This window comes from Oncorhynchus mykiss, chromosome 17 (assembly GCF_057628025.1).
Source record: "Oncorhynchus mykiss isolate SJ-2025 chromosome 17, ASM5762802v1, whole genome shotgun sequence".
NCBI lineage: Eukaryota > Metazoa > Chordata > Actinopteri > Salmoniformes > Salmonidae > Oncorhynchus > Oncorhynchus mykiss.
The window spans coordinates 34,181,381-34,206,296 of NC_143038.1; the positions used below are offsets into that span (position 1 = coordinate 34,181,381).

Here is a 24,916-nt window from a genome sequence, read left to right on the forward strand (position 1 = left end):
AACATCTGGAAACACTGGATAGTTACTTTAACGTAGATGTACACTAGGTGGCAGTGATGTCCTATACTTCTGCGCTAAGCAACCTTGAAAGACAATTTTGTTTGGACGCAAATTAGTAGCTGTTAAATCAAGCACATATCTCAGCAGATATATGAGACACGCCCCTATTCCATCTGACATTATTTGTAAATGCTGTCTTTTCACACAAATTCAAAAATACAGGTTTGAATTTATGCTCTTGAACGCACCTCGCGCTGAGGTCCTCGACTGCAACGGAAGTGACCGGTGTTTTTCTGACGGTTATTGCTATCAGAGATCATTTGGGACGTCCATAATCCTAAACCCTAACCTTAACCCATTTTAAATGTCAACGTAAATGGGGATCCCAAGGATCCCAGATTGCATTTTCTGACAGCAGCTAATTTTAGCATCAGCTAGCCAGTCCCGGCTAGTGCTATCTAGAATCCTTGGGACGTCCCTACGCTAACCCAACCCTTACCTAACCCATTTCACATTTACATTTCAATGGGGGATAGGGACGTCCCAAGCATTCCAGTTTGCTCCCAAATGGCTTTGTTCAAAATGCTTAAATGTCGATATTGAACCAAGGAAAAATTGCAAATATCCAATGCAAAGCCACAAAGTAGGGTACCATATCTGCCAGATCGTGAAAAGAGCATACTATTACTTTTTTACCTGGACAAATTATTAGATCACCTGCAAAAAAGAAAAGGAAAAAAACTAGTTCATTTTTAATGCACTGCAAAAATGAGTTTAGACCAGAATGAAGCACTCTCCTAACTATTTATTGTTTCTGCAGTGAATCCTGCAAGAGGATTTACCCTCATTTGTATAATTATTTTGTAATATATCTGCAGGTAATCGTTGTTTTGAGCAAAAAAAATAAAATGAAATCAGTAGAAGCTGTATGTAAATCAGGGAGCCAAATAAACGTCGCTTTCTGGTTTTCACCGATGCGATTCGGGTTCCGACCAAAAAGATCCGTTCAAAAAGAACGACCCATCACTAGCTAATGTTAGGATCAGCTATCCAGTGGGACGGTCAGTGCTATCCGGATTCCTTGGGATATCCCCACCCTTAACCCTTACCCTCTTTCCATTTCAACTTCATGGGGTAGGGACTTCCCAAGGATCCCGGATAGCACGGACCCCATTCGGACATTGGAGTGGAACCCGACGTGTTGTGAATCGTGGCTATCGTAACGTTCGCTGAGGACTTTCCCACCCTTTATACGCCGTAAACTGTAAAACTGCTGCTACGATCCTTACCAACGGGTAAGTCATTCAACGCACGGTGAAGTGCCTCGACACCCTGCTGTCCTGTTTACTCGCCAGGTCAGTGGCTCCTTGGCAAACTGCTAGCCCGCTGCTAACTACTGTCGTCAGCTAGCTGTCATTGTGATGGTGGGGGAAGGGTGCATTTTTTTTTGTACAGCAGTGGCAAATTAACGGATGGATTTCTAGAGATCGGCTGGGGAAACATTGACAGTTACATTGTAAATTAACCGAGGGAAATAATGTGAAATAGCTTTGTGTCATGTTGTCATTTGCTAGTGTTGTAGTTAGCTAGCTAGCCAGTTTTAGCCGGGATGCCACCGTTCCAGACTGCCTGCCAGTCATAAATATATATATATATATATATATATTTTTGTAAGTGCCTGTCATTTAGTGGGACAGCAGAGAAACCACTAGCAGCTCCTAGACTGGTTTAAGAGTTGTAACACAGTTGTATTGCATATGATTGCTCTTCATTCCCATCAATCTTCCCTTTTAAATTCATTGATGTGAGTATCAAACTCAGTTTCTTTGCATTACTTTTTGACTGATATACATACTGTACCAGTCAAAAGTTTGGACACCTACTCATTCAAGAGTTTCTATTTTTTACTATTTTCTACATTGTAGAATAATAAATAAGACATCTAAACTATGAAATAACACATGGAATCATGTAGTCATCAAAAAAGTGTTAAACAAATCAAAATATATTTGATATTCTTCAAAGTAGTCACGCTTTGCACACTTGGCATTCTCTCAACCAGCTTCACCTGGAATGCTTTTCCAACAGTCTTGAAAGAGTACCCACATATGCTGAGCACTTGTTGGCTGCTTTTCCTTCACTCTGTGGTTCAACTCATCCCAAACCATCTCAATTGGGTTGAGGTCAGGTGATTGTGGAGTCCAGGTCATCTGATGCAGCACTCCATCACTCTCCTTCTTGGTCAAATAGCACTTACACAGCCTGGAGGTGTGTTGGGTCATTGTCCTGTTGAAAACAAATTATAGTCCCAATAAGCGCAAACCAGATGGGATGGCGTATCGCTGCAGAATGCTGTGGTAGCCATGCTGGTTAAGTGTGACTTGAATTCTAAGTAAATCATGACAGTGTCACCAGCAAAGCACCATCACACCTCCTCCTCCATGCTTCACGGTGGGAATCACGCATGCAAAGATAATTCGTTCACTTACTTTGCGTCTCACAAAGACATTGGAACCGAAAATCTTAATTTTGGACTCATCAGACCAAAGGACAGATTTCCACCGGTCTAATGTCCATTGCTCGTTTCTTGTTCCAAGCAAGTCCCTTCTTATTATTGGTGTCCTTTAGTAGTGGTTTCTTTGCAGCAATTTGACCATGAAGGCCTGTTTCACCCATTCTCCTCTGAACAGTTGATGTTGAGATGTGTCTGTTACTTGAACTCTGTGAAGCATTTATTTGGGCTGCAATTTCTGAGGCTGGTAACTCTAATGAACATATCCTCATGAGTGCCAGTTTCATCATAGCGCTTGGTGGTTTTTGCGACTGCACTTAAATTTCAAGAACTTTGAAAGTTTATTTTCCTGATTGACTGACCATGTCTTAAAGTAATGATGGACTGTTGTTTCTCTTTGCTTATTTGAGCTGGTCTTGCCATAATATGGACTTGGTCTTTTACCAAATAGGGCTATCTTCTGTATACCACCTCTACCTTGTCACAACACAACTGATTGGCTCCAACACATTAAGAAGGAAAGAAATTCCACAAATTAACTTTTAACAAGGCACACCTGTTAATTGAAATGCTTTCCAGGTGACTACCTCACATGAAGCTCGTTGAGAGAATGCCAAGAGTGTGCAAAGCTGTCATCAAGGCAAAGGGTGGCGATTTTGAAGATTCTCAAATATAAAATATATTTTGATTTGTTTAACACTTTTTTTGGTTACTAGATTATTCCATGTGTTTTTTTCCATAGTTTTGATGTATTCTCTATCATTCTACAATGTAGAAAAGTGAAGAAAACCCCTTGAATGAGTAGTTGTGTCCAAACTTTTGCCTGGTACTGTAGGTGCTAATGTTGCAAGTGGAAGCTAGCCTGTTGAGAATGACCTGGGGTCTGACTGACTGACTTTCTGCATCAGATAACGTTACGTTTGCTGCTTTGCTTTAAACAACAAGTTGTCTAATGGAGAAACTGACTGATGCATGCGTGGTCTACAAAATTGCACATTGGCCCACGTTGTTTTAGAAATCTTTGGTCAGTGGGTCTGACCACTTTCCAAAACTTTAGGGTCCACTGTTGTAGAGGATTTCTGTGGTTACTTTGTGCAAGTTGTGACTCTCCAATGATATGGGCCGGCATTCTCAGTGGCTAAGACACAGAATAAGAATACTAGAATGGAAATGAACCTTCTTATGATGGGATAAAGGTCAGCCATTTTATTCAGGGAGTTAGTCAACCATAGTTTGCCAGTGCTGTGATAAGATATTGTGTCAAATAATATATTTTAAAGGGTGATTTATACTGAAAATGTGCATAAAACCTGTATAAACTGTATTTATAACTATATGACTATTTTAGCTTGACAATAATTATATTACGTAATTTATGTTATAAACTGGGTGGTTTGAGCCCTGAATGCTGATTGCCTGACAGCCATGGTAAATCAGACCGTATTCCACGAGTACGACAAAACATTTATTTTAGCTGCTCTAATTACATTGGTAACCAGTTTATAATAGTAATAAGACACCTCGGGGAGTTTGTGATTTATAGCCAATATACCACGGCTAAGGGATGTGTCAAGGCACTCCGCGTTGCACCATATACCACACCCCGTTGGGCTTTATTGCTTTACACCATGCCCAGAATGGACGTGCGCCATCGTGCAGAAATGTATTTTGCCCCCCCCCCACCCCCCACCCCCCCCACCAAACGCGATCACGGCACGCAGGTTGAAATATCAAAACAAACTCTGAACCAATTATATAAATTTGGTGACAGGTCGAAAGCATTAAACATTTTATGGCAATTTAGCTTGCTAGATTGCAGTTGCTAGCTAATTTGCCCTGGGATATAAATGTTGAGTTGTTATTTTACCTGAAATGCACAAGGTCCTCTACTCTGACAATTATTCCACACATAAAATGGTCAAACAAATTGTTTCTAGTCATCTCTCCTCCTTCCAGGCTTTTTCTTCTTTGGACTTTATATGGCGATTGGCATCTAACTTTCATAGTATTTCCATGACCGACCTAAGTTCATCTTTCAATCACCCACGTGGGTATAACCAATGAGGAGATGGGAGAGGCAGGACTTGCACCGTGTTCAGCATCACAAATAGAACTGACTTCTATTTTAGCACTTGGTAATGCAGACACTTGTTGGCGTGGCAAGCAGTGTGGGTGCAATGATTGAATAACGTATGTATACATTTATTTTGCAAAGCTCGCGCACACGACTCAAGCGGATTGATCAGCATGTAAGTATAACATATGTCTTACTTTTATTTTCCTGCATAAGTAAAATTGGGATTATGTCTCTACTGCCATTCATTCCAATTAGACTGGTTTGGAATTCTCCCTGGCCAATATGGGTCCATTTTTACCCCCATTCTGGCCATTCTGGAACATTGACGGTTAATGACATAGCCCCTCTTGTAATTTAATAGGATCTCTATGGGCTAAGATTTGTTTGAGAAGCTTCATGTTTAGTGGAGTGTGACGGCAGGACCTGCCATATCCTGCCCCATCACGTCTTTAAGACTGTGGCTGCACAGTGTTTTGTAACTCAGAACTGGTGAAGAGGAACGTACTCGTGCACTTGTGTGCGTATGGCAATAGATAACACAGCGGGGTACTAAGGTTCATTTCTTATTCTCACTTTCATTCTCAACCCTTTTTCTAGCTATTCCACCACATCCTTCCTTCCTTTCGCTCACTTTCACTCAAATGAGAATTTACGTGAAATGAAATTAGTTCAGTAAAACAGTTAAGAAGCAACTGGCAAGAGAGCAAACTGAACTCCCAAGTCCCATTTCAGCACCTAGCCTACATGTAAAGCCAACCTCACATTTACCTGTTCTCTCCTCTTCCACCCTTCAGTGTGCGGCCCCATTGTGGATCCCCAGCCCCAGAGAGCGGCGGGGGGGAGGCAGAGGGCACAGCGATAGCAGGGCCATGAACGTCACCGGGTACCAGCAGCAGCAGGGGGGTTTTCGGACATGCCGAGGCACACTCAGGGAGAGGGATCCTAGGCAGGGTGTGGGCATGGAGACAGCCTGCTGCCTGGCCCCTGGAGCCCTGCGCAGACTGATTGAACTGCCGTCTCCCCCGCTCAACCGCCACCAGCTGAAGAGACTGGAGGAACACAGGTACTGTGATAGAAGAATCTAATATTTACCTTTGATCCGATGATCATATGTGTTTTATACATGTCATTACATCAAACTAGGGATGCACCGATATTACATTTTTGTCCGATACCGATATCCGATATTTTCCTTGCGATATTTTTACATTTTAGCAGCCTTTTAAGTACAGTTAAATAGTTGAAACACACACTGACCCAAAAGTTATTTCGTTGGCATTTACATATGTCCCCATTACCAGTAAAACATAATCAAAACCTATTTCTTTCACTTACTTGCTGTGCTGTTTCGTTGTACATTTGTTCTGTTGTTTCATTCTCAACCAGGATTTCATCATACATGTCAAGTTTCAGCTCTGTCTGTCCGTGGCCTCTCTTCCTCGGTGCGCACTGTCACTGTGTCCGTTTCCATCTTGTCCAGCTGTGTATGTAACATTTCACGTAAACCCTGTTTCTTGTCTGCATCGAAGTAGCGGTCCTTGTACCTAGCATCGAGCATGGTGGCGACACAGTAAAGAGGCTCAGAGAGAATGCCACCGACTCGCTTGTTCACTGTCTCTAGTAGAGTACTCTTCCAACTTAACCCCACGGTCTGTCTGCAGTTTTGTTGAGCAGGCGTTTCAATGCCATGACAGAGGGTTTCACGTCTGCTGCAGACGCAGTTGATGAGCTTATTTCTCCAGTCAGTTGTTCGAATGGAGCTAGGGGTGTGTTCATGTTGCCAAGTTTCAAACATGTTCGCAAATGCCATTGAAATGGCAGCAGCGGTATGAGAACCAGCACATTCTTGAGTATGTATTACGTCTTTCCTCAGTAGGAAATCCTCGTCGACCTACTGTGCTGTCAGACTCGGCATACTCATGGGGCTGACATCGCTGGTCCAAACGGTCGGGATGGCGGGAAGCTAATAGCAGTGATGCCCATAGCAAGTAGCTCATGGATGTGCGTTTTCAACAATACTGTGTAACTCCGGTAGGGCAACATCTGAAAAATAGTGCCTACTTGGTAGTGTGTACTGGGGGCTCGAGGTGCTCGACCAGTCGGCGAAAGCCAACATCATCCACGACAGAGAACGGTTGATTGGGCAATAAATTCCATTCCATTCCATTATCTTCCATTATCTTGGTGTTAATGGATTGTGCCTTTGAGTTGTCTCGCTGAAATCTTACTCTTTCAAGGACTGCTCCACTTGTTAACTGCTTGATCCACACAGCAGACATTGTGGGCTAGGTTAGGGATGCTGTGTTGCACGTGTATGGCCTGTCCCTTTGCGGAAAATCCAATTTACATCGGAGCCTGCATTGTTTGCCGAGCATTACAAAGGGAACAAATGATTGGATCTCGAATACATCCTTTAGATCATTCAGAAGATTTTATTTTGGAATGTTATTGTTTTTCTGCACAATCAATCATACACTGAGTGTACAAAACGTTAGGAACATCTTCCTAATATTGAGTTGCACCCCCTTTTGCCCTCAGAACAGCCTCAATTTGTCGGTGTCAAGCGTTCCACAGGGATGCTAGATATTGTTAGATATTACTGCACTATCGGAGCTAGAAACACAAGCATTTCGCTACACCCGCAATAACATCTGCTAAACACATGTCTGTGACCAATAAAATTCGATATGATGCTTCCCACAGTTGTCATGTTAGCTGGATGTCCTTTGGGTGGTGGACCATTCTTGATAAACACGGGAAACTGTTGAGTGTGAAAACCCAGAAGCGTTGCAGTTCTTTACTCAAACCGGTGCTCCCTGGCACCTACTACCATACCTCGTTCAAAGGCACTTAAATATTTTGTCTTTCCCATTCGCCCTCTGAATGGCGCACACACACAATCCACGTTTCAATTGTCTCAAGGCTTAAAAATCCTTTAACTGGTCTCCTCCCCTTAAGCTACACTGATTGAACAGAATTTAACAAGTGACCTCAATAAGGGATCATAGCTTTCACCTGGATTAGGCTGATCCGTCTATGTCATGAAAAGAGCAGGTGTTCCTAATGTTTTGTCCACTCAGTGTATATCTGTCCAACATACTCAACCCACTGTAAGTTTCCTGTACAATGTGGGGAATTCTGAATAATTTGGCAAGGCAAATGTGTGTAGAGCCATAAGAAGATTTTGCTTCGCATTGAATATATATATTTTAAGTCTTTGCTGCATTCCCTGGCCATCAAGCTGTCCATATAGTCAAGTAGGACTTTTACAGGATTGCAGGAAGAGTAGGCTACAGGCAGGTGACTGCCAGCGATACTTTGCTAATCTCAAATGAATCAGTCTAGGCAACATGATGAAAAGTAGAAAATTGACTAATTCATCTCGCAGATTTTCCAAACGTGATTGACGCTGTAGATGGGACACATATCCCCCTTTCAAAGACCCTCTGGACCAAATGACGGAGACTACGTGAATATACAGTCTTATTAAGTATAAACACACGGGTAGCTATTGAATACTGTCGCCTGCACTTTCACCAAACCAAATAATTTCCCGAAACAGTCATTTAATTCAATGATCTTTCTTACTTCTTTGGTCAGATGATCTGGGACTCCCATGGTCGTTACAACTAAACTACTGTCACACCCCTCACTATTGTCATTGGTTGCACTAATTGCACTGTGTGTCTACATAACCTGGTTCAAGTATTCATGAAATTACCCTGAGGAAGGCACAGTGATGCCGAAAACGTTGGTAAATACCCATTAAATCGCTGGGAGTTTATACACGGAGGGTGTGACTTTCTTTATTTTGATAGTTTATAGTTACTACTAAACAGAACAGATTGTTGCCCGTGTTGTCATGAAAAGCACTTTGTAGTCAATCAATTATTATTCCTCCAACAGGATATGGAATGGGCCTACCACTGCCATTGTGACACAGGCTACTACAACTTACATGTTAGGTTATAGCCTTAACATGTAAGATCACCCGCGTTGCCATAAAAGTGCTCTGTAAAGTGAAAGCGTTATTACCAATCACCCGTGTGTATAAGCTCGGCCTATTACATATTGGAATTGTGCCATTTCACTTACACATGGAATCGGTCTGCAATTTTCTGCCAGGCTCACTCTGGCTTTTGCGGCGGTCGGTGTATTACTTTTTGGGTAAATATGGCAACGTATTTGTTGTGTTACAGTTGTTTCTTGTTCGAGAACAATATTTCACAAGTCTAGGTCTTTTGACTCAACCAATCTGCGCTTCGCTTCGCCTAGTAACTTACAGTGCCTTGCAAAAGTATTCGGCCCCCTTGAACTTTGCGACCTTTTGCCACATTTCAGGCTTCAAACATAAAGATATAAAACTGTATTTTTTTGTGAAGAATCAACAACAAGTGGGACACAATCATGAAGTGGAATGACATTTATTGGATATTTCAAACTTTTTTTAACAAATCAAAAACTGAAAAATTGGGCGTGCAAAATTATTCAGCCCCCTTAAGTTAATACTTTGTAGCGCCACCTTTTGCTGTGATTACAGCTGTAAGTCGCTTGGGGTATGTCTCTATCAGTTTTGCACATCGAGAGACTGACATTTTTTCCCATTCCTCCTTGCAATACAGATCGAGCTCAGTGAGATTGGATGGAGAGCATTTGTGAACAGCAGTTTTCAGTTCTTTCCACAGATTCTCGATTGGATTCAGGTCTGGACTTTGACTTGGCCATTCTAACACCTGGATATGTTTATTTTTGAACCATTTCATTGTAGATTTTGCTTTATGTTTTGGATCATTGTCTTGTTGGAAGACAAATCTCCGTCCCAGTCTCAGGTCTTTTGCAGACTCCATCAGGTTTTCTTCCAGAATGGTCCTGTATTTGGCTCCATCCATCTTCCCATCAATTTTAACCATCTTCCCTGTCCCTGCTGAAGAAAAGCAGGCCCAAACCATGATGCTGCCACCACCATGTTTGACAGTGGGGATGGTGTGTTCAGGGTGATGAGCTGTGTTGCTTTTACGCCAAACATAACGTTTTGCATTGTTGCCAAAAAGTTCAATTTTGGTTTCATCTGACCAGAGCACCTTCTTCCACATGTTTGGTGTGTCTCCCAGGTGGCGTGTGGCAAACTTTAAACGACACTTTTTATGGATATCTTTAAGAAATGGCTTTCTTCTTGCCACTCTTCCATAAAGGCCAGATTTGTGCAATATACGACTGATTGTTGTCCTATAGACAGAGTCTCCCACCTCAGCTGTGATCTCTGCAGTTCATCCAGAGTGATCATGGGCCTCTTGGCTGCATCTCTGATCAGTCTTCTCCTTGTATGAGCTGAAAGTTTAGAGGGACGGCCAGGTCTTGGTAGATTTGCAGTGGTCTGATACTCCTTCCATTTCAATATTATCGCTTGCACAGTGCTCCTTGGGATGTTTAAAGCTTGGGGAATATTTTTGTATCCAAATCCGGCTTTAAACTTCTTCACAACAGTATCTCGGACCTGCCTTATGTGTTCCTTGTTCTTCATGATGCTCTCTGCGCTTTTAACGGACCTCTGAGACTATCACAGTGCAGGTGCATTTATACGGAGACTTGATTACACACAGGTGGATTGTATTTATCATCATTAGTCATTTAGGTCAACATTGGATCATTCAGAGATCCTCACTGAACTTCTGGAGAGAGTTTGCTGCACTGAAAGTAAAGGGGCTGAATAATTTTGCACGCCCAAATTTTCAGTTTTTGATTTGTTAAAAAAGTTTTAAATATCCAATAAATGTCGTTCCACTTCCACGTCCCACTTGTTGTTGATTCTTCACAAAAAAATACAGTTTTATATCTTTATGTTTGAAGCCTGAAATGTGGCAAAAGGTCGCAAAGTTCAATGGGGCCGAATACTTTCGCAAGGCACTGTAAATGAGAAGCAACCGTTCCCGGGAACCAAGAAATCCCAGACTCCCTTATCTGGTTAAAAGAAGCCGAATATGTTCAGGGAATCTTGAATTTGTTAAACCTTTTTTCCGGGATACTCCACTCGTTCCCCCTCTACAGGTACAGCAGTGCAGGCCGCTCCCTGCTGGAGCCTCTGATGCAGCGCTACTGGGAGTGGCTGGTGGGCCGCGTGCCAGCCTGGATCGCCCCCAACCTCATCACCATTGTGGGCCTGGCCACCAACGTATTCACCACCCTGGTGCTGGTCTACTACTGCCCCACCGCCACTGAGCAGGTAACACTGGCAACAATATGGCACCTGTCCAGGTTGTGTGTACGTACTACTGTACTGCCCCACAGCCACTTAACTGGTTGGTTATATACTGCCTGGCTTAGTCCCCTGGACAGGTACAGTTTGAGGGTTCAAGTAAAATGCTACCGTATGGTATTTACCTGTACAGACAGACAGACAGTTGTTTCATCTCAAGGTTCTGTGGCTGTTTTTTTTCATCTTCTATTAGCAACAGTTTTCATGGTCTCTTTGTCTGTTTCCCCTCTCTGCTGTCGAGGAGAGTTTTGGTATAGCTCACTCTTTCTGTTCTGGATGAACACCCCGTGCCCATAGCTCATACAGCTAGTCTGCACCAGATTCCACGTCCCCCAGCCCCCTTCCCGGCCCACACGCCACACCAGCACCACAGCAGAGATGAGTGCATGCTAAGGACAGGGAACGGAGAGGACACAGCAAAACATGCAAACTGTTAAGCTTAGTAGTTCCCCTCTAGAACCGAAAGCCTGCAGTAACTTCCCACAAGGGAATATAATTGGTGATATCAGACTTCAAAGTACATGGAATTAGATTACATTCAAACGAATACTTTGTATACAAGAGCCATTACCAAACAGCCCAATGCAGTATAATGCATTTTGTTCGTCCATAGACCACCATGTGCTTTGTGGGTTTAGCTCTGGCTGTTTTCCTACAAGTTCAGTTCCACAACACTAGTGTGGACTGGACTTACAGTCTCTACTTATTTTATCATAGAAAGGCCAGTCTAACCATGGAAGAAAACATGTATTAAGCCTATAATATTGATAGGAATTCCAGCTTTCCCTGCAAGCAGCTGACTGTATATTTGACCGTTGAATTGAATCCACAAATAACTTCCAAAAGTAGGCCGAGCGTTATCTGCAAGGCACAACATGGCCTCATCTTAGGGGTCTCTTTAAATGCCGGTGTTATTCTACCCTGGTCCTGGAAGCCCATAGGCCGTGCAGGTTTCTGTTCCTGCCCAGCCGTAACACACCTGATTCAAATGATCAAGGGTTTGATAATTTGTCGATTAGTTGAATCCAGTGCTTTGATGGAACAAAAGCCTGCACACCCTGTGAGTTTCCAGGAGGCAGGATTGAAGAGCTTTAGTGTCACCTGACTTCCCCTGTGCTGCTAAAGCAGACTACGGCCTTAACAGGCAGCAGCTAAAATGTGGGTTATAGTTGTTAGTTAGGGGTGTAATTAGGAGGATCTGCAGGGCGTAACTTTGTTTTCCCTTTCTATAAATAGTGCTCTGTCTCTAGTTCTCCTCCTCTTCCTGTTTCTTTTTTTAGGACAAAGGTTGAGAAATGGCTCTGCGTGCATGTGTATGCTCACAATGTGGAGAAACTGGGGAGAGTGAGACAAAGAGAAGAGGGACTTCAGTTGAGTTTAGTACAGAGAAGACAGGCTTGGTAGGGTACTAGCTCTAGAGGGAGAGGTGACTATGTACAGACGTCCTAATTATATTGCCTTTACAATGTCCATGCTCAAATGTATTTTTAAATATTTTTTTTATGTCCATACTCATTGTTGTAAGCATGATTCGACACATGACATCACAGGTCATAGTTAAGTTAACAGGATGCTAAAACATTAGTGGCAGCACTGTTTCACAGCCCAGAGAAAATTGTATTTACTTAACATGCTACAGTAGTCAGTGTCCTGTTTTCTGATGGCCCAGGTCAGGATCATTAAGGACAGATTGCCCCGTGGCTGTGGGTGTATTAGTGCTCTAGAGGAGTCTATGTGGGTCCCGTGTGGCTCAGTTGGTAGAGCATTGCGCTTGCAACGCCACGGTTGTGGGTCCTATTCCCACCGGGGGACCAATATGAAAATCGATGCACTCATTGCTTTCTGTAAGTCGCTCTGGATAAGAGCGTTTTCTGAATGACTGAAAATGCCAGGCGTAATGAGTAAACAGTAAAGCTGATACACGGTGTCATGTTCTCTTTTGCTGAGTTTCTCACCATGTCGTGTTTGAACAGAAAGTATACTTGCTCTAGGGGCTCTTAGTTTCACAGCCCTTGTTAGATTTCTCATGCCATTTTTAATTCCTAATCACATGTTTCATGAGAACAATGAGGCAGTCGGGAGATCTTTCCACCCTGCTCTACTTTTCAACATCCCCCATGCCCCACGAACAAACTTTCCTTTCGTAAACCCCCTCCCACTCCCCATATCCCTGTTTTTGGTGAGAGGGCCTGAATTAATTTTTTAAAAGCGTAATTTATCGGGAGACAGATTGTTTATGAGACAGATTGTGACACTCTGCAATAACAGGGTTATTTATATGAATGCCAGATTGGCAAGCCTGTAAATTGTAGGCCGTGTCATATTCCAGTTGGTTTTAGTACGTGTATAAGCTGCTGTCAGCTCATCATAGACCCACTGAGTACAGAACAGGAAATGAAGGCAGACATTGATGATGCTGTCAAACTCTCTCCGTGCTGATTGGCTAATGAAGGACCAAGCTCTGCAGTGTTCCAAAGCTGTTGAGAGGGAAACAAACTATACAAGTTCACAAACATCTCTCCTTTGTGTAGCTGTAGCCTACATCTGCCAGAAGATCATATTTTATGTCAGATGATGCACTATTGACGATAATACCCACTGGTTCTCAAAGAGCACAACTTCTAAATGTCTTGTGGAAATTACCCTACCATAACCAAACAGGTTATATTTTTCCATTGGGAGAAAGGAAGTCATAAGTATTCACCAAGTCCCCCATTTTTGTGACTTCCTTTTTCTTCAGGCACCTCTGTGGGCATACCTTCTGTGTGCTGTGGGCCTGTTTGTGTACCAGTCATTGGATGCCATTGACGGGAAGCAGGCCAGACGAACCAATAGTAGCTCTCCACTGGGCGAACTGTTTGACCACGGCTGTGACTCCCTCTCCACAGGTACAGCTGCCCCTCTGTGTGTCTGTGGGTTTGCCCTATTAGGATTTCATTGAATCTGTGCTTCTATTTCCTCTCTCTCTCACTCTCAGTGTTTGTGGTCCTGGGCACCAGTATAGCAGTGCAGCTGGGCACCAACCCTGACTGGATGTTCTTCTGCTGTTTCGCTGGCATGTTCATGTTCTACTGTGCCCACTGGCAGACCTACGTCTCTGGCACCCTGCGCTTTGGCATGTGAGTGTGTCTGCGCTCCGAGGAGAGGAAGTTGGGAGACAACTGGGTTAATAGTAATAATAGATTTATACTGAACAAAAAAATAAACGCAACATGCAACAATTTCAAAGATTTTACTGAGTTACAGTTCATATAAGGAAATCAGTCAATTGAAATAAATGAATTCCCTACTTTATGGATGTCACATGACGTGGTCACAGATGCCTTTAAAAAAAGGTATGTCGTGGATCAGAAAACCAGTCGGTATCTGGTGTGACCACCATTTGCATCATGCAGCGCAACACATCGCCTTTGCATAGAGTTGATCAGGCTGTTGATTGTGGCCTTAGGAATGTTGTACCACTCCTCTTCAATGGCTGTGTGAAGTTGCTGGATATTGGTGGGAACTGGAATGCGCTGTCTATCCAGAGCATCCCAAACATGCTCTGTGGTGACATGTCTGGTGAGTATGAAGGCCATGAAAGAACTGTGACAATTGTGTACAGATCCTTGCGACATGGGACCGTGCATTATCATGCTGAAACATGAGGTGATGGAGGCGGATGAATGGCACAACAATGGGCCTCAGGATCTCGTCACGGTATCTCTGTGCATTCAAATTGCCCACGATAAAATGCAATTGTGTTCGTTGTCCGTAGCTTAAGCCTGCTCATACCATAACCCCACCTGTGGTTGTGAGGCCGGTTGGACTTAGTGCCAGATTCTCTAAAACAACATTGGAGTTGGCTTATGGTAGAGAAATTAACATTAAATGATCTTGTAACAGCTCTGGTGGACATTCCTGCAGTCAGAATGCCAATTGCACGCTCCCTCAACTTGAGACATCTGTGGCATTGTGTTGTGTGACAAAACTGCACATTTTAGATTGGCCTTTTATTGTCCCCAGCACAAGGTGCACCTGTGTAAGGAGCATAATGTTTAATCAGCTTCTTGATATGCCATACCTGTCAGGTGGATGAACCTTGGTAAAGGAGAAATGCTTATTAACAGGGATGTAAACAAATTTGTGCCCCAAATTTGAAAGAAATATTTTTGTGCGAATGGAACATTTCTGGGATGTTTGTTTTTTTCAGCTCATGAAACATGGAACCAACACTTTACATGTGTCGTTTTTATATTTTGTTCAGTATAGTTTGTCTGGGTAGCTATGTGGTTAAATATTATCTGCATTGACTCGGTACAGGTGTTCTTGTATATAGCCAAGTTATCGTTACTCATTGTGTAGCTATTACTTTTATTATTACGGGTTTTACTTTTCTAGTATTTCTCTATTTTCTTTCTGCATGGTTGGGAAGGGCCCGTATGCAAGCATTTCACTGTTAGTCCACACCTGTTGTTTACGGAGCATGTGACGAGGAGTGCTACTGAAGGAATATTGAAACAGACACCACCGTTCAAAGGTTTGGGATTAGAAATGTCTATGTTTTCCATGAAAACATACATGAAATGAGTTGCAAAATGAATACGAAATATAGTCAAGATGTTGACGAGGTTATAAATAATGATTTTTTTAAGGTCAAACTAACATTTGTCTTTTATTTTTATTGGCCAGTCTGAGATATGGCTTTTTCTTTGCAACTCTGCCTAGAAGGCCAGCATCCCGGAGTCTCCTCTTCACTGTTGACATTGAGACTGGTGTTTTTGCGGGTACTATTTAATGAAGCTGCCAGTTGAGGACTTGTGAGGCGTCTGTTTCTCAAACTAGACACTCTAATGTACTTGTCCTCTCGCTCAGTTGAGAGCTTCGGTTTCTTGGCAATTTCTCACATGGAATAGCCTTAATTTCTCAGAACAAGAATAGACTGACGAGTTTCAGAAGAAAGTTCTTTGTTTCTGGATATTTTGAGCCTGTAATCGAACCTACAAATGCTGATGCTGCAGATACTCAACTAGTCTAAAGAAGGCCAGTTTTATTGCTTCTTTAATCAGAACAACATTTTTCAGCTGTGCTAACATAATTGCAAAAGGGTTTTCTAATGATCAATTAGCCTTTCAAAATGATAAACTTGGATTAGCTAACACAACGTGCCATTGGAACACAGGAGTGATGGTTGCTGTTAATGGGCCTCTGTAGGCCTATGTAGATATTCCATAAAAACTCTGCTGTTTCCAGCTCCAATAGTCCTTTACAACATTAACAATGTCTACACTGTATTTCTGATCAATTTGATGTTATTTTAATGGACAAAAAATGAGCTTTTCTTTAAAAAGCAAGGACATTTCTAAGTCACCCCAAACTTTTGAACGGTAGGATACATGTTTGCTATTAGTGCATCATGATTGGTTGGGAGAGCTGTGGTCAGTTGAACAGTGTTTGGAATGAGGACGGTCCATAGGGCAGCTGTGTGGCGCTGTGCTTATGGACAGAGTTGATGACTTCTGACTAACCTCTGCTCTCTGCCTGCTCCTCTCAGCATTGATGTGACTGAGGTGCAAATCTTCATTATAATCATGTATTTGCTGGCCGCTGTGGGAGGATCCGCTTTCTGGCAGTCACTGGTAATTCTGATTGGCTCAAACTTCCACTGATTGTCTGTTGGTAATTGAAATGAATGGCATAACTGAATGTTGAAACTGAAACAGTAACTACTATTATAACGGTGGAGTTTCCTGCATTGGTTTGTTCTAATTCTTTGTGCAGTATGATTCCTTACCATAGTAAATGCAATTTCACTTTGAGTAATGAAACAGTTTTACTGACAAGTACCCATCTTACTAACAATGTCCAGAGCTGTTTTCATGTACTTAACACTCAAGTGGTGGTGACTGGTTGTTGTTTTGTAATGAATAATCTCTTGCTCTGTCACCTCCACAGATCCCAGTCATAAACATCCAGATGAAAATAGTTCCAGCCATCTGCACTTTCCTAGGCGCCATCTTTTCCTGCACTAATTACTTCCGGGTTATATTTACCGGAGGTAAGGGCAAAAATGGATCCACAATAGCAGTAAGTCGACACTCGCGCTCAATTCCAAATCGACCTGTAGCCTAGTCCCTGACCTTCATGTAGATGGGCATATCAACTTAATGGTAGTCACTCCTTGCCCTGATAGACTCAGATTTTTTTCTCTCCGTATTGCTCACATATTTCCAGTCCTTTAAGATCTACAGAAATGCCTATGGGGAAGGGGGAATTTGACAGTCCTTCTCCCAAATTCCTTCACCAACACTGACACAAGGTAGTTCTCAATCACTGTGTAGGCTTCGCCATGTACCCTCTAGAGATGGTGAAACTAGCTTGATGCCTAAGTGCTTGTGTGCTGGTTTCATCCATTTTACGGAGCTATCTATTAGCTTCATAGGAAATGAAGGATGTGTGTTACAAATGTTGGACCTGATCTCAGTTCAGTTGGCGGAGCGATATCAGTGTTTGTCACAAGGAAGTAATTACTTTATATGTTTTCCTTCGGGAGGTACTGTATGTTATGACCCCTAGTTGTACACAAATTATATGAGGTCATCTGTGTTCTTTTAAGGTCCTTACTACTGAATAGTGTCTGTTCCAGGTGCGTAGAATTCTAAATAAGAATACTGGAAGAGATGGAGACCCGCACTGTCAAAAAAAAAGGAATAAATCCAAAACTGAGGCTTGAACGCAAAATAAAGATGTTTGTTTCGGGAACCATGATATTTTAATAATCATAGTGCATAAATGAAAGGTGAAAACAAAACACAAATGTTTCGGCCTAAGGTGATGGTGGATTATACACACCAGCATTCATTACTGTGTTTTCTTTCACCCTAACTGCACTCTCATGTCATTCACATACTGTACCATTGTGGCCTATTAATGTCGTTGATTATACAGTCTCTCTCTCTTTTCTCCCTCTCTTCTCCAGGGAACCAGTGTCCTATCTCCTGTGTTACATATAGGTTCAGTAATAATACTGGCCATGATGATCTATAAGAAGTCAGCTATCCAGTTGTTTGAGAAGCACCCCTGTGTTTATATCCTGGCCTTTGGCTTTGTGTCGGCCAAGATCACCAACAAATTAGTTGTAAGTGTGGCGCGCTGCTAATTGGTGTAATGCAATACCTGTGCATCCTGTGTAAAAGTGCTTGGATGTAAGAACGTTTATGACGTAAATGAATATCATCAATGAAAATGTGCTTGCTGATTGGAGCATGACTGTTGCCTGTGTCTTGTTTGTTTTAGGTTGCACATATGACAAAGAGTGAGATGCATCTCCATGATATAGCATTCCTGGGGCCAGGCCTGCTGTTCCTGGACCAGTATTTCAACAGTTTTATTGATGAATACCTGGTGCTGTGGATTGCGCTGGTGAGTACACACACACTCGCACATTTCCATGACGTAGAGGTCTATAGTATCTGAGCAAGTCCAGGGTGAAGTTATGCAACAACAATGCATGAGGGCATGCAATCTGCAGCATGTGTTTTAATGACAACATGTGTCTTTGAAATGAACCATCAGTCTGATCATATCCAACACTAATTGTATTTCACTCTGAAAGGTATAAAGACTTACTGTGCATTTTTCAGAGGCAGGTGTTTTCAGTCTACTGCCACGTTTATTTGGAACTAGTCGCAAAACCCTTTTATACTTTTATCTTCTGCATCATCTAGCCATCTACACACTGGATCCATTGTGTACAGTTGTGTTGATCAAGTTATCTTGTTTCCTGACTCTTCATTTTCTCCTCTTCTGCTTTCCATCTGCAGATCCTGTCTTTCGTTGACTTGGTGCGTTACTGTGTCAGTGTTTGCAACCAGATCGCCTCCCATCTTCACATCTTTGTCTTCCGAATCAAGCCACTGACCCCCTCCACCCTTCAGTGAGGGCACGGGCGCCATTACTGTCTATCGCTCTTTCTTTCTTTCTCTCTCTCTTCATGTTAGTTAGTAAGTTGTTGCTCTTTCACCATTTTTTGTATTTGTTGAGGCAGGGTTGGGGTGGATGTGTGTGGAGCTATTACCAGTAGAGGTGGTGAATTTGGGCATAAATGAAATATAATGAGTTAATAATAATGATGATGATAATAATAATAAGTTATTGTCCATTGCTGCTTTCTGCAATTTGTGTTGATTTCGTCTTGTTACAGTAATCAGATTCCTGGACAAAAATAATGCTTTCTCTTTTTCTGAAATGAATAGTCACATTGGACATGTACTGAATGCTCTTCTCTGTGTCAGAGAGGGTAAATAAGTGCAAGAAGACTGCAAGGGGCTTGAAAAGGTGCTACCATATTCATTTAATAATGATCATTATTATTTTCTTATTGAACTTTAAAACAAACATTTCATGTGTTGACAGTGTGTTTGTTGGTTAGTTGTTCTCTACAAGGAAATGTATAGCATCGAAAGAGATTTACACAGGTTGTCAGTCTGCTTTCAGTTTTGTTTCGTAAGAGTGTTGTGTCTATATTAAATGTATATATCATTTTGCAATATTTGCATAACCTCACTTTTCGGTTTCACAAATATCAAACTATTCGGGTGTTGGTATTTGTAGTGTTCTTTTATTTAAAAAAAGTTTTTCCTGGCAATACAGTATCTTATCAAACCTACAAAAGTGGTACATTACCTTGCAATTACATTCAAATGATGGGATGATTTCTGTAAAATATTACAGATATAAACTACTTGACTCAAAACAAATTCTTGTAAAGATACAAATTGTATTGCATATTTGAAAAGATAAGTGTCTCAAGCCTTGCTTCCCTGAAATGGCTCAAGCATACACTGTCTCCAATGCCACCAAAATTACAGTGCTTATGGCACTACATGTAGGTTTGCTAGCGCTTGTCTGGAGATTCTGTATATCCAGTTTAATATTGCTTTTAAATAGTTGAATGTATAACATATAATTTACATTTTTAGCAGCAAAGTTTCTTGCTTTTGAATTGTGTGCCTGTTTATTATTGTATTGTCCTATTGCACCTCTGCCCCCAGATACTGTCGTGTTGCATTTGTCTCGGGAATGCTCAACGAAAACTAAATGCCAAGTGTTATTGAAGAAAAGTATTGTGATTTTTGTCCCCCCAAAAAGTAGTGTCATTCTCATTGGAAGTTAAAGATGTTGTCTGCGCTTGCTCATATCTAGAATCTAAGGACATATTTGAATTTTCATAAAATTATTTTGCAATTGATTTTTAAATGACCTTGTAACACCTCTACGAACAACTTTCTTTGTGTAGAGCATTCTGCCCTGTGCCAGGTCCACGTACAGCAATTGATAGTGTTTTGGGAGAATTGGGGAGTTTCAATGTGACAGAAAAAGTATATTCTAACTGTGCCCTAATATTATTTGTCTGTACAACGTTTTTAACTCTATACCTGCAGTCTGCTTATAATTCACCATCAGAATCAATAGAAACTCTGTCATTTCAATGAAAAACAGACTTTATTTCTGTGTATTGTTATTGAGCTCATTTGACAATGTGTACTAGTAATTTTCAGACAAGTAAAAGGTTGCCTTAAACACAATATAATTTTTTTCTTCTTTCGGAAGACAAAGGTCAAGCCTCTTAAACAAATTAGGGGCATGTTGTCTCTGTGTGTTTACTGGCAAAGGCTTGTGTTTTCTTCCGTGTTACTGTTTTCTTTTAGCCAGACCGTCAAGCTCAGGTATATTAGTGTGCAGAATAGTATGTTCATAGGCTATGAGAAAATAACTTCAAGATCACTTCAACAATCTCTCCCTCACCTACCAATGCAAATAAAATGTCATTCACACATGTAAGAAGCTACTTGTTGCCTGTGTTATTTGTAATAAAGGTTTCTACACCGAGTGTACAAAACATTAGGAACATCAGCTCTTTCCATGACATACTATAGATTCAGTGCTCGACTTGGGCAGGAGGTCACCAAATCTGAGAACTGGCACCTCAAATGTTCTACTGATTGAACTTCTGTAACTCTTATATTAGCTCAAAAGTATTGTGGAGCTCCTACACCTAAATATAAACAGTACCGGCACCAAAAATGAGTACCGGCACCTATTTCAGTCTAAGTCAAGCACTGCATAGACTGACCAGGTGAAAGCCAAATCCACTTCAGTGAAGATGAAGGGGAGAAGACGGGTTAGAAGGATTTTTAAGCCTTGAGACAGATGGTGTATATCTGCCATTCAGAGGGTGAATGGGCAAGATAAAATATTTAAGTGCCTTTAAATGGGGTATGGTAGTAGGTGCCAGGAACACTGGTTTGAGTGTGTCAAGAACTGCAACACTGCTGGGTTTTTCACGCTCAATAGTTTCCTGTGTGTATGAAAAATGGACAGCCAGCCAACTTGACAACTGTGGGAAGCATTGGAGTCTACATGGGCCAGCATCCCTGTGGAACGCTTTCAACACCTTGTAGAGTCCATTCCCCGACGAATTGAGGCTGTTCTGAGGGCAAAAGGGAGTGCAACTCAATATTAGGAAGTTGTCCCTAATGTTTTGTACACTCAGTGTATATTTACAATAACAAGACGGTCTTAATTCCTGACAACATTTTAGTAACGAGAAGTCTTATGTTCTCCATAACCCCCCTCTCAATCAGGGATCAATTAAGTAGATTAAACATATGAAACCAGAACTCCAAAATATGAAGACAGAAATAAGAATTTCTAAGTGAATGACATCCCTCTTTGACTTCAACACTTTCAGTCTGGAACCCTCAGGTGACATAATGTTGATCTTTTGAATGAAGCAGTTCACAACAGAAATGCAATGTTACATGTACACAACACACAAGATTTCAAAACAGTTATTTGCAGATTACTGGATCAGGTAGATGTGGTTCCTGAGATGTTTAACACTTATCTGGAAATTGTAAAGTTCTATCTGAAACACATCCATAAACTAAAGTAGAACAGGCAACCCAGCTTAAAGATATGTACACACAATAAGCATTTCGATGGAGTTGATTCTTCTCAGCTCCCGGCATTCTGAAGATCCTACATCAGCATCGTCTGCAGAGACTTGCGCACTGTAGCCATCTCTTGCTGTTGCTGTTATTAGAAAATGTATTGTTTGTTGAACTAAATGAAATGTTCTAAATAGAAAAGTTAAGTATTTTCTAAATAGCTCAGTTCATGCTCATAGTGCTCATGCCCATAGTACGCTAATATTTTAAAATGGCACATATCAATTTGTATTCTTAGCAACGCTTCAGCTAAGCAAAGGGGTCAACCATCGTAAGGCACGTGAACAATGAGTTAGTAAATTATTCTGTCCTTTTACTTACTGTGTCACTGAGAATCTTTTTCTGAAACAGTGCCATCTCCTGGCGCAGCTCGCCCTGTGCAGCACCCTGCTGGCTGACATGGGTCTTCTCCATCGTATCAAGGCTCTACCAGCCCAGCAAAACAAGGTGGCATGAGAAAACCAGCTGAGACATAGATTTAAAATCACCATGTTAAAGAATACTATGAGATAATATACTTGGATGTACTGCTCCAGCAACTGCTTGAGAGTCTTCAGTCTCTGGCTCTGGGAGGCCCTCTTGTGCTGAAACATCTTCTGCTGGAGCTGGAACATACTCTATGGGAACACATACAGCACCTACAGTTAGTTCTAAAAGATGTCTTATTTACTCCAGTGTTACTCTGTAAGTAGCTATAGAATAGAAATAGGTACACTATTTTCTGTCCTGACAGAGCATTACCAGTAGTTTCTCCTCATTATCCTTGGACTTCTGCACATCTGTGTCCCACTGACTGAAGACTGCATTGAACTGGGTGCAGTAATCTTCTGTCACTTTACTCCTGCGGAATTGATATCATACAAATCAGGTTACACACACACACACACACACACACACACACACACACACACACACACACACACACACACACACACACACACACACACACACACACTTGCACCCTATTTTCACTCTACACATCTCATTACCTGTCTCTTTGTTGGACCCTCCATAACTGCTCAATCTTCTGATGGCTAGTCTTCACAGAGGACTTAGTGAACGTTTCCAAACGTTTGCGTTTTGCCAGGAAGGCTTTGTTGATGTCCGCTGGCAGTAAAGAGAAAAAGAGGCTCACAGATGTAATGCATAGTTCATTGATGAGAAACAATCGCTGTACCAATCAGTGTGCAAGGCCCAGTGGTGGAAAAAGTAACAAATTGTCATATTTGATTAAAAGTAAAGATACCTTAATAAAAAACGGCTCAAGTAAAAGTGAGTCAACCTGTAAAATACTACTTGAGTTTTAAATATACCTAAGTATCAAAAGTAAATGTAATTAATAAAATATCAATATCAATAAGTATCAAAAGTATAAATCATTTCAAATTCCTTACATCAAGCAAACCAGATGGCACCATGTTCTTGTTTTTAAAATGTACAGATAGCCATGGGCACATTCCAACACTCACACATCATTTACAAACTAAGCATTTGTTTTTAGTGAGTCCGTCAGATCAGAGGCATTAGGGATGACCAGGGATGTTCTCTTGATAAGTGTGTGAATTTGACCATTTTCCTGTCCTGCTAAGCATTCAAAATGTAACGAAGTACTTTTGGGTGTCAGGGAAAATGTATGGAGAAGAAAGTACATTATTTTCTTCAGGAATATAGTGTAAAAGTTGTCAAAAATATAAATAGTAAAGTAAAGTACAGACACCCACAAAAACTACTTAAGAAGTACTTTAAAGTATTTTTACTTAAGTACTTTACACCACTGGCAATGCCAGAGTATGAAATATAAGGATAGAAAGAGAGAGATTAGAGACAAATCTAGTGGAACACACAATACCTCCAAATCTGTCCAACATGGTCATCATATCCCCTCTGTGGAAGAGGAAGACATTATATAGTTATTGAATGACAGCAATATCAACCCATGAATTAAATCACACAGGATAATACTGTATGTTCACCTCTGATAAATAAATGTCACTTTGTGACAAATGCTTGGCCTACCCTTTGGTGATGTCAATATCATCATCTGGCTCTGACATATGTTTCCTTCCTCTCAAAGCCTCTGCCTCAACTACTGTAAAGAAACAATAAAGAAAGTAGACTATTATATATTATGTCATGTATAAAAACATGCACATTATTTTAGGCTACCAGTTTCCAGGACTAACAAATGTTACCTGGCAGGTTTTCATTGTTGAAACTCTCATTGAAGTCCTCCATATAGGGTTTGCCTGAGTTGGTTATAGTGCCTTTTGCTTTGCCTTTCTGAGCATGTCCCTTGTGCATTGCCATTTCTTGCTGGTTGTCAATAAAGAAAATAAATGTGCCAAAGAACTGGTTCAAATGACAACTTTAGCCTACTGTATATGCTTGCTACCGTTAGCTAGCTAACAGCTAACCACTGTTAACAATCTAGTGCCAGGTGTGAAATCAATTTTACTGACCTATTTTCAAACAGAATAGGCTATCCAAGTAAAAATCCTTATTTTGCTTCAAATTTTTGGTTTCAAACGTTTTGAAATATGTGTAAATATAGTCATGAAAGCTAGTTTAGCTTCGTCTGAAATAGCTAAACTTGGAGTAAAGTCACCAGTTGAAAATCTGGCGCGGAAAAAACGTTGCACGCCGATTGAGCGCGGGGACAAATGACATCACTTTGTTGGTGGATACAATGTTTGATTGGTAGAAACATCGATACAATTGTGTTAAGAGAACCCTCTCTGGTGTTACTTTGTGTCAGCGTTGATATTCCCACTGTTAGTGGCTTTTCAGTTGATTCATTGGCCCACACTAATTGAATTGCACAAGCTAATGCTATGACCGGTATTAATACAGGATTTTCGATTTATCATATAATTTATCATAAATATGCAATATGTATACCCTATATGAAAAACGGATTGGATTTAGGCTGATAGACCACTCCAAAGGCTGCAGAATGAGCAGTGACGCTCCTCTGGATGTAAACTCTGTGGATTTGGAAACTAGAAGTGCTCCTGGGTAGAATAGACCAACCTTTTACTGAGACACAATGTACAGAAAATGGTGTACGGTGCAATATATATATA

At 41.3% G+C, this 24,916-nt stretch overlaps 2 protein-coding genes across 13 annotated transcripts; one reads left to right on the top strand and one right to left on the bottom strand.

Annotated features, from left to right (window-relative positions):
* The first annotated feature begins 852 nt into the window (after positions 1-852).
* On the top strand, positions 853-20,664 carry LOC110494040 (choline/ethanolaminephosphotransferase 1). 12 transcript variants are annotated; one of them, XR_016487897.1, is made up of 12 exons: positions 853-1,295; positions 4,728-4,761; positions 5,384-5,652; positions 10,635-10,809; positions 13,583-13,730; positions 13,820-13,961; positions 14,291-14,403; positions 16,376-16,460; positions 16,777-16,908; positions 17,801-17,959; positions 18,118-18,243; positions 18,645-20,664. XR_016487897.1 is itself a non-coding variant. In XM_036950039.2 (11 exons), exons 3-11 carry the CDS (start codon positions 5,459-5,461, stop codon positions 18,759-18,761), a joined length of 1,278 nt encoding a protein of 425 aa, XP_036805934.1. In that variant the 5' UTR covers positions 853-1,295; positions 4,728-4,761; positions 5,384-5,458; the 3' UTR covers positions 18,762-20,664. The 12 variants fall into 12 exon arrangements, 4 of the variants coding, with proteins under 4 accessions (XP_036805934.1, XP_036805933.1, XP_036805936.1 ...); XR_016487894.1 differs by lacking the exon at positions 14,291-14,403 and having other exon boundaries at positions 16,777-16,879; XM_036950039.2 differs by lacking the exon at positions 14,291-14,403.
* LOC110495176 (synaptonemal complex protein 3-like) lies at positions 20,307-24,246 on the bottom strand. The gene is made up of 8 exons (XM_090205304.1): positions 24,026-24,246; positions 23,850-23,922; positions 23,683-23,717; positions 22,823-22,940; positions 22,575-22,674; positions 22,352-22,450; positions 22,155-22,259; positions 20,307-21,918 (listed from the first exon to the last, which is right to left on the bottom strand). Exons 1-8 carry the CDS (start codon positions 24,138-24,140, stop codon positions 21,865-21,867), a joined length of 699 nt encoding a protein of 232 aa, XP_090061430.1. The 5' UTR covers positions 24,141-24,246; the 3' UTR covers positions 20,307-21,864.
* Between the last annotated feature and the right edge of the window lie 670 nt (positions 24,247-24,916).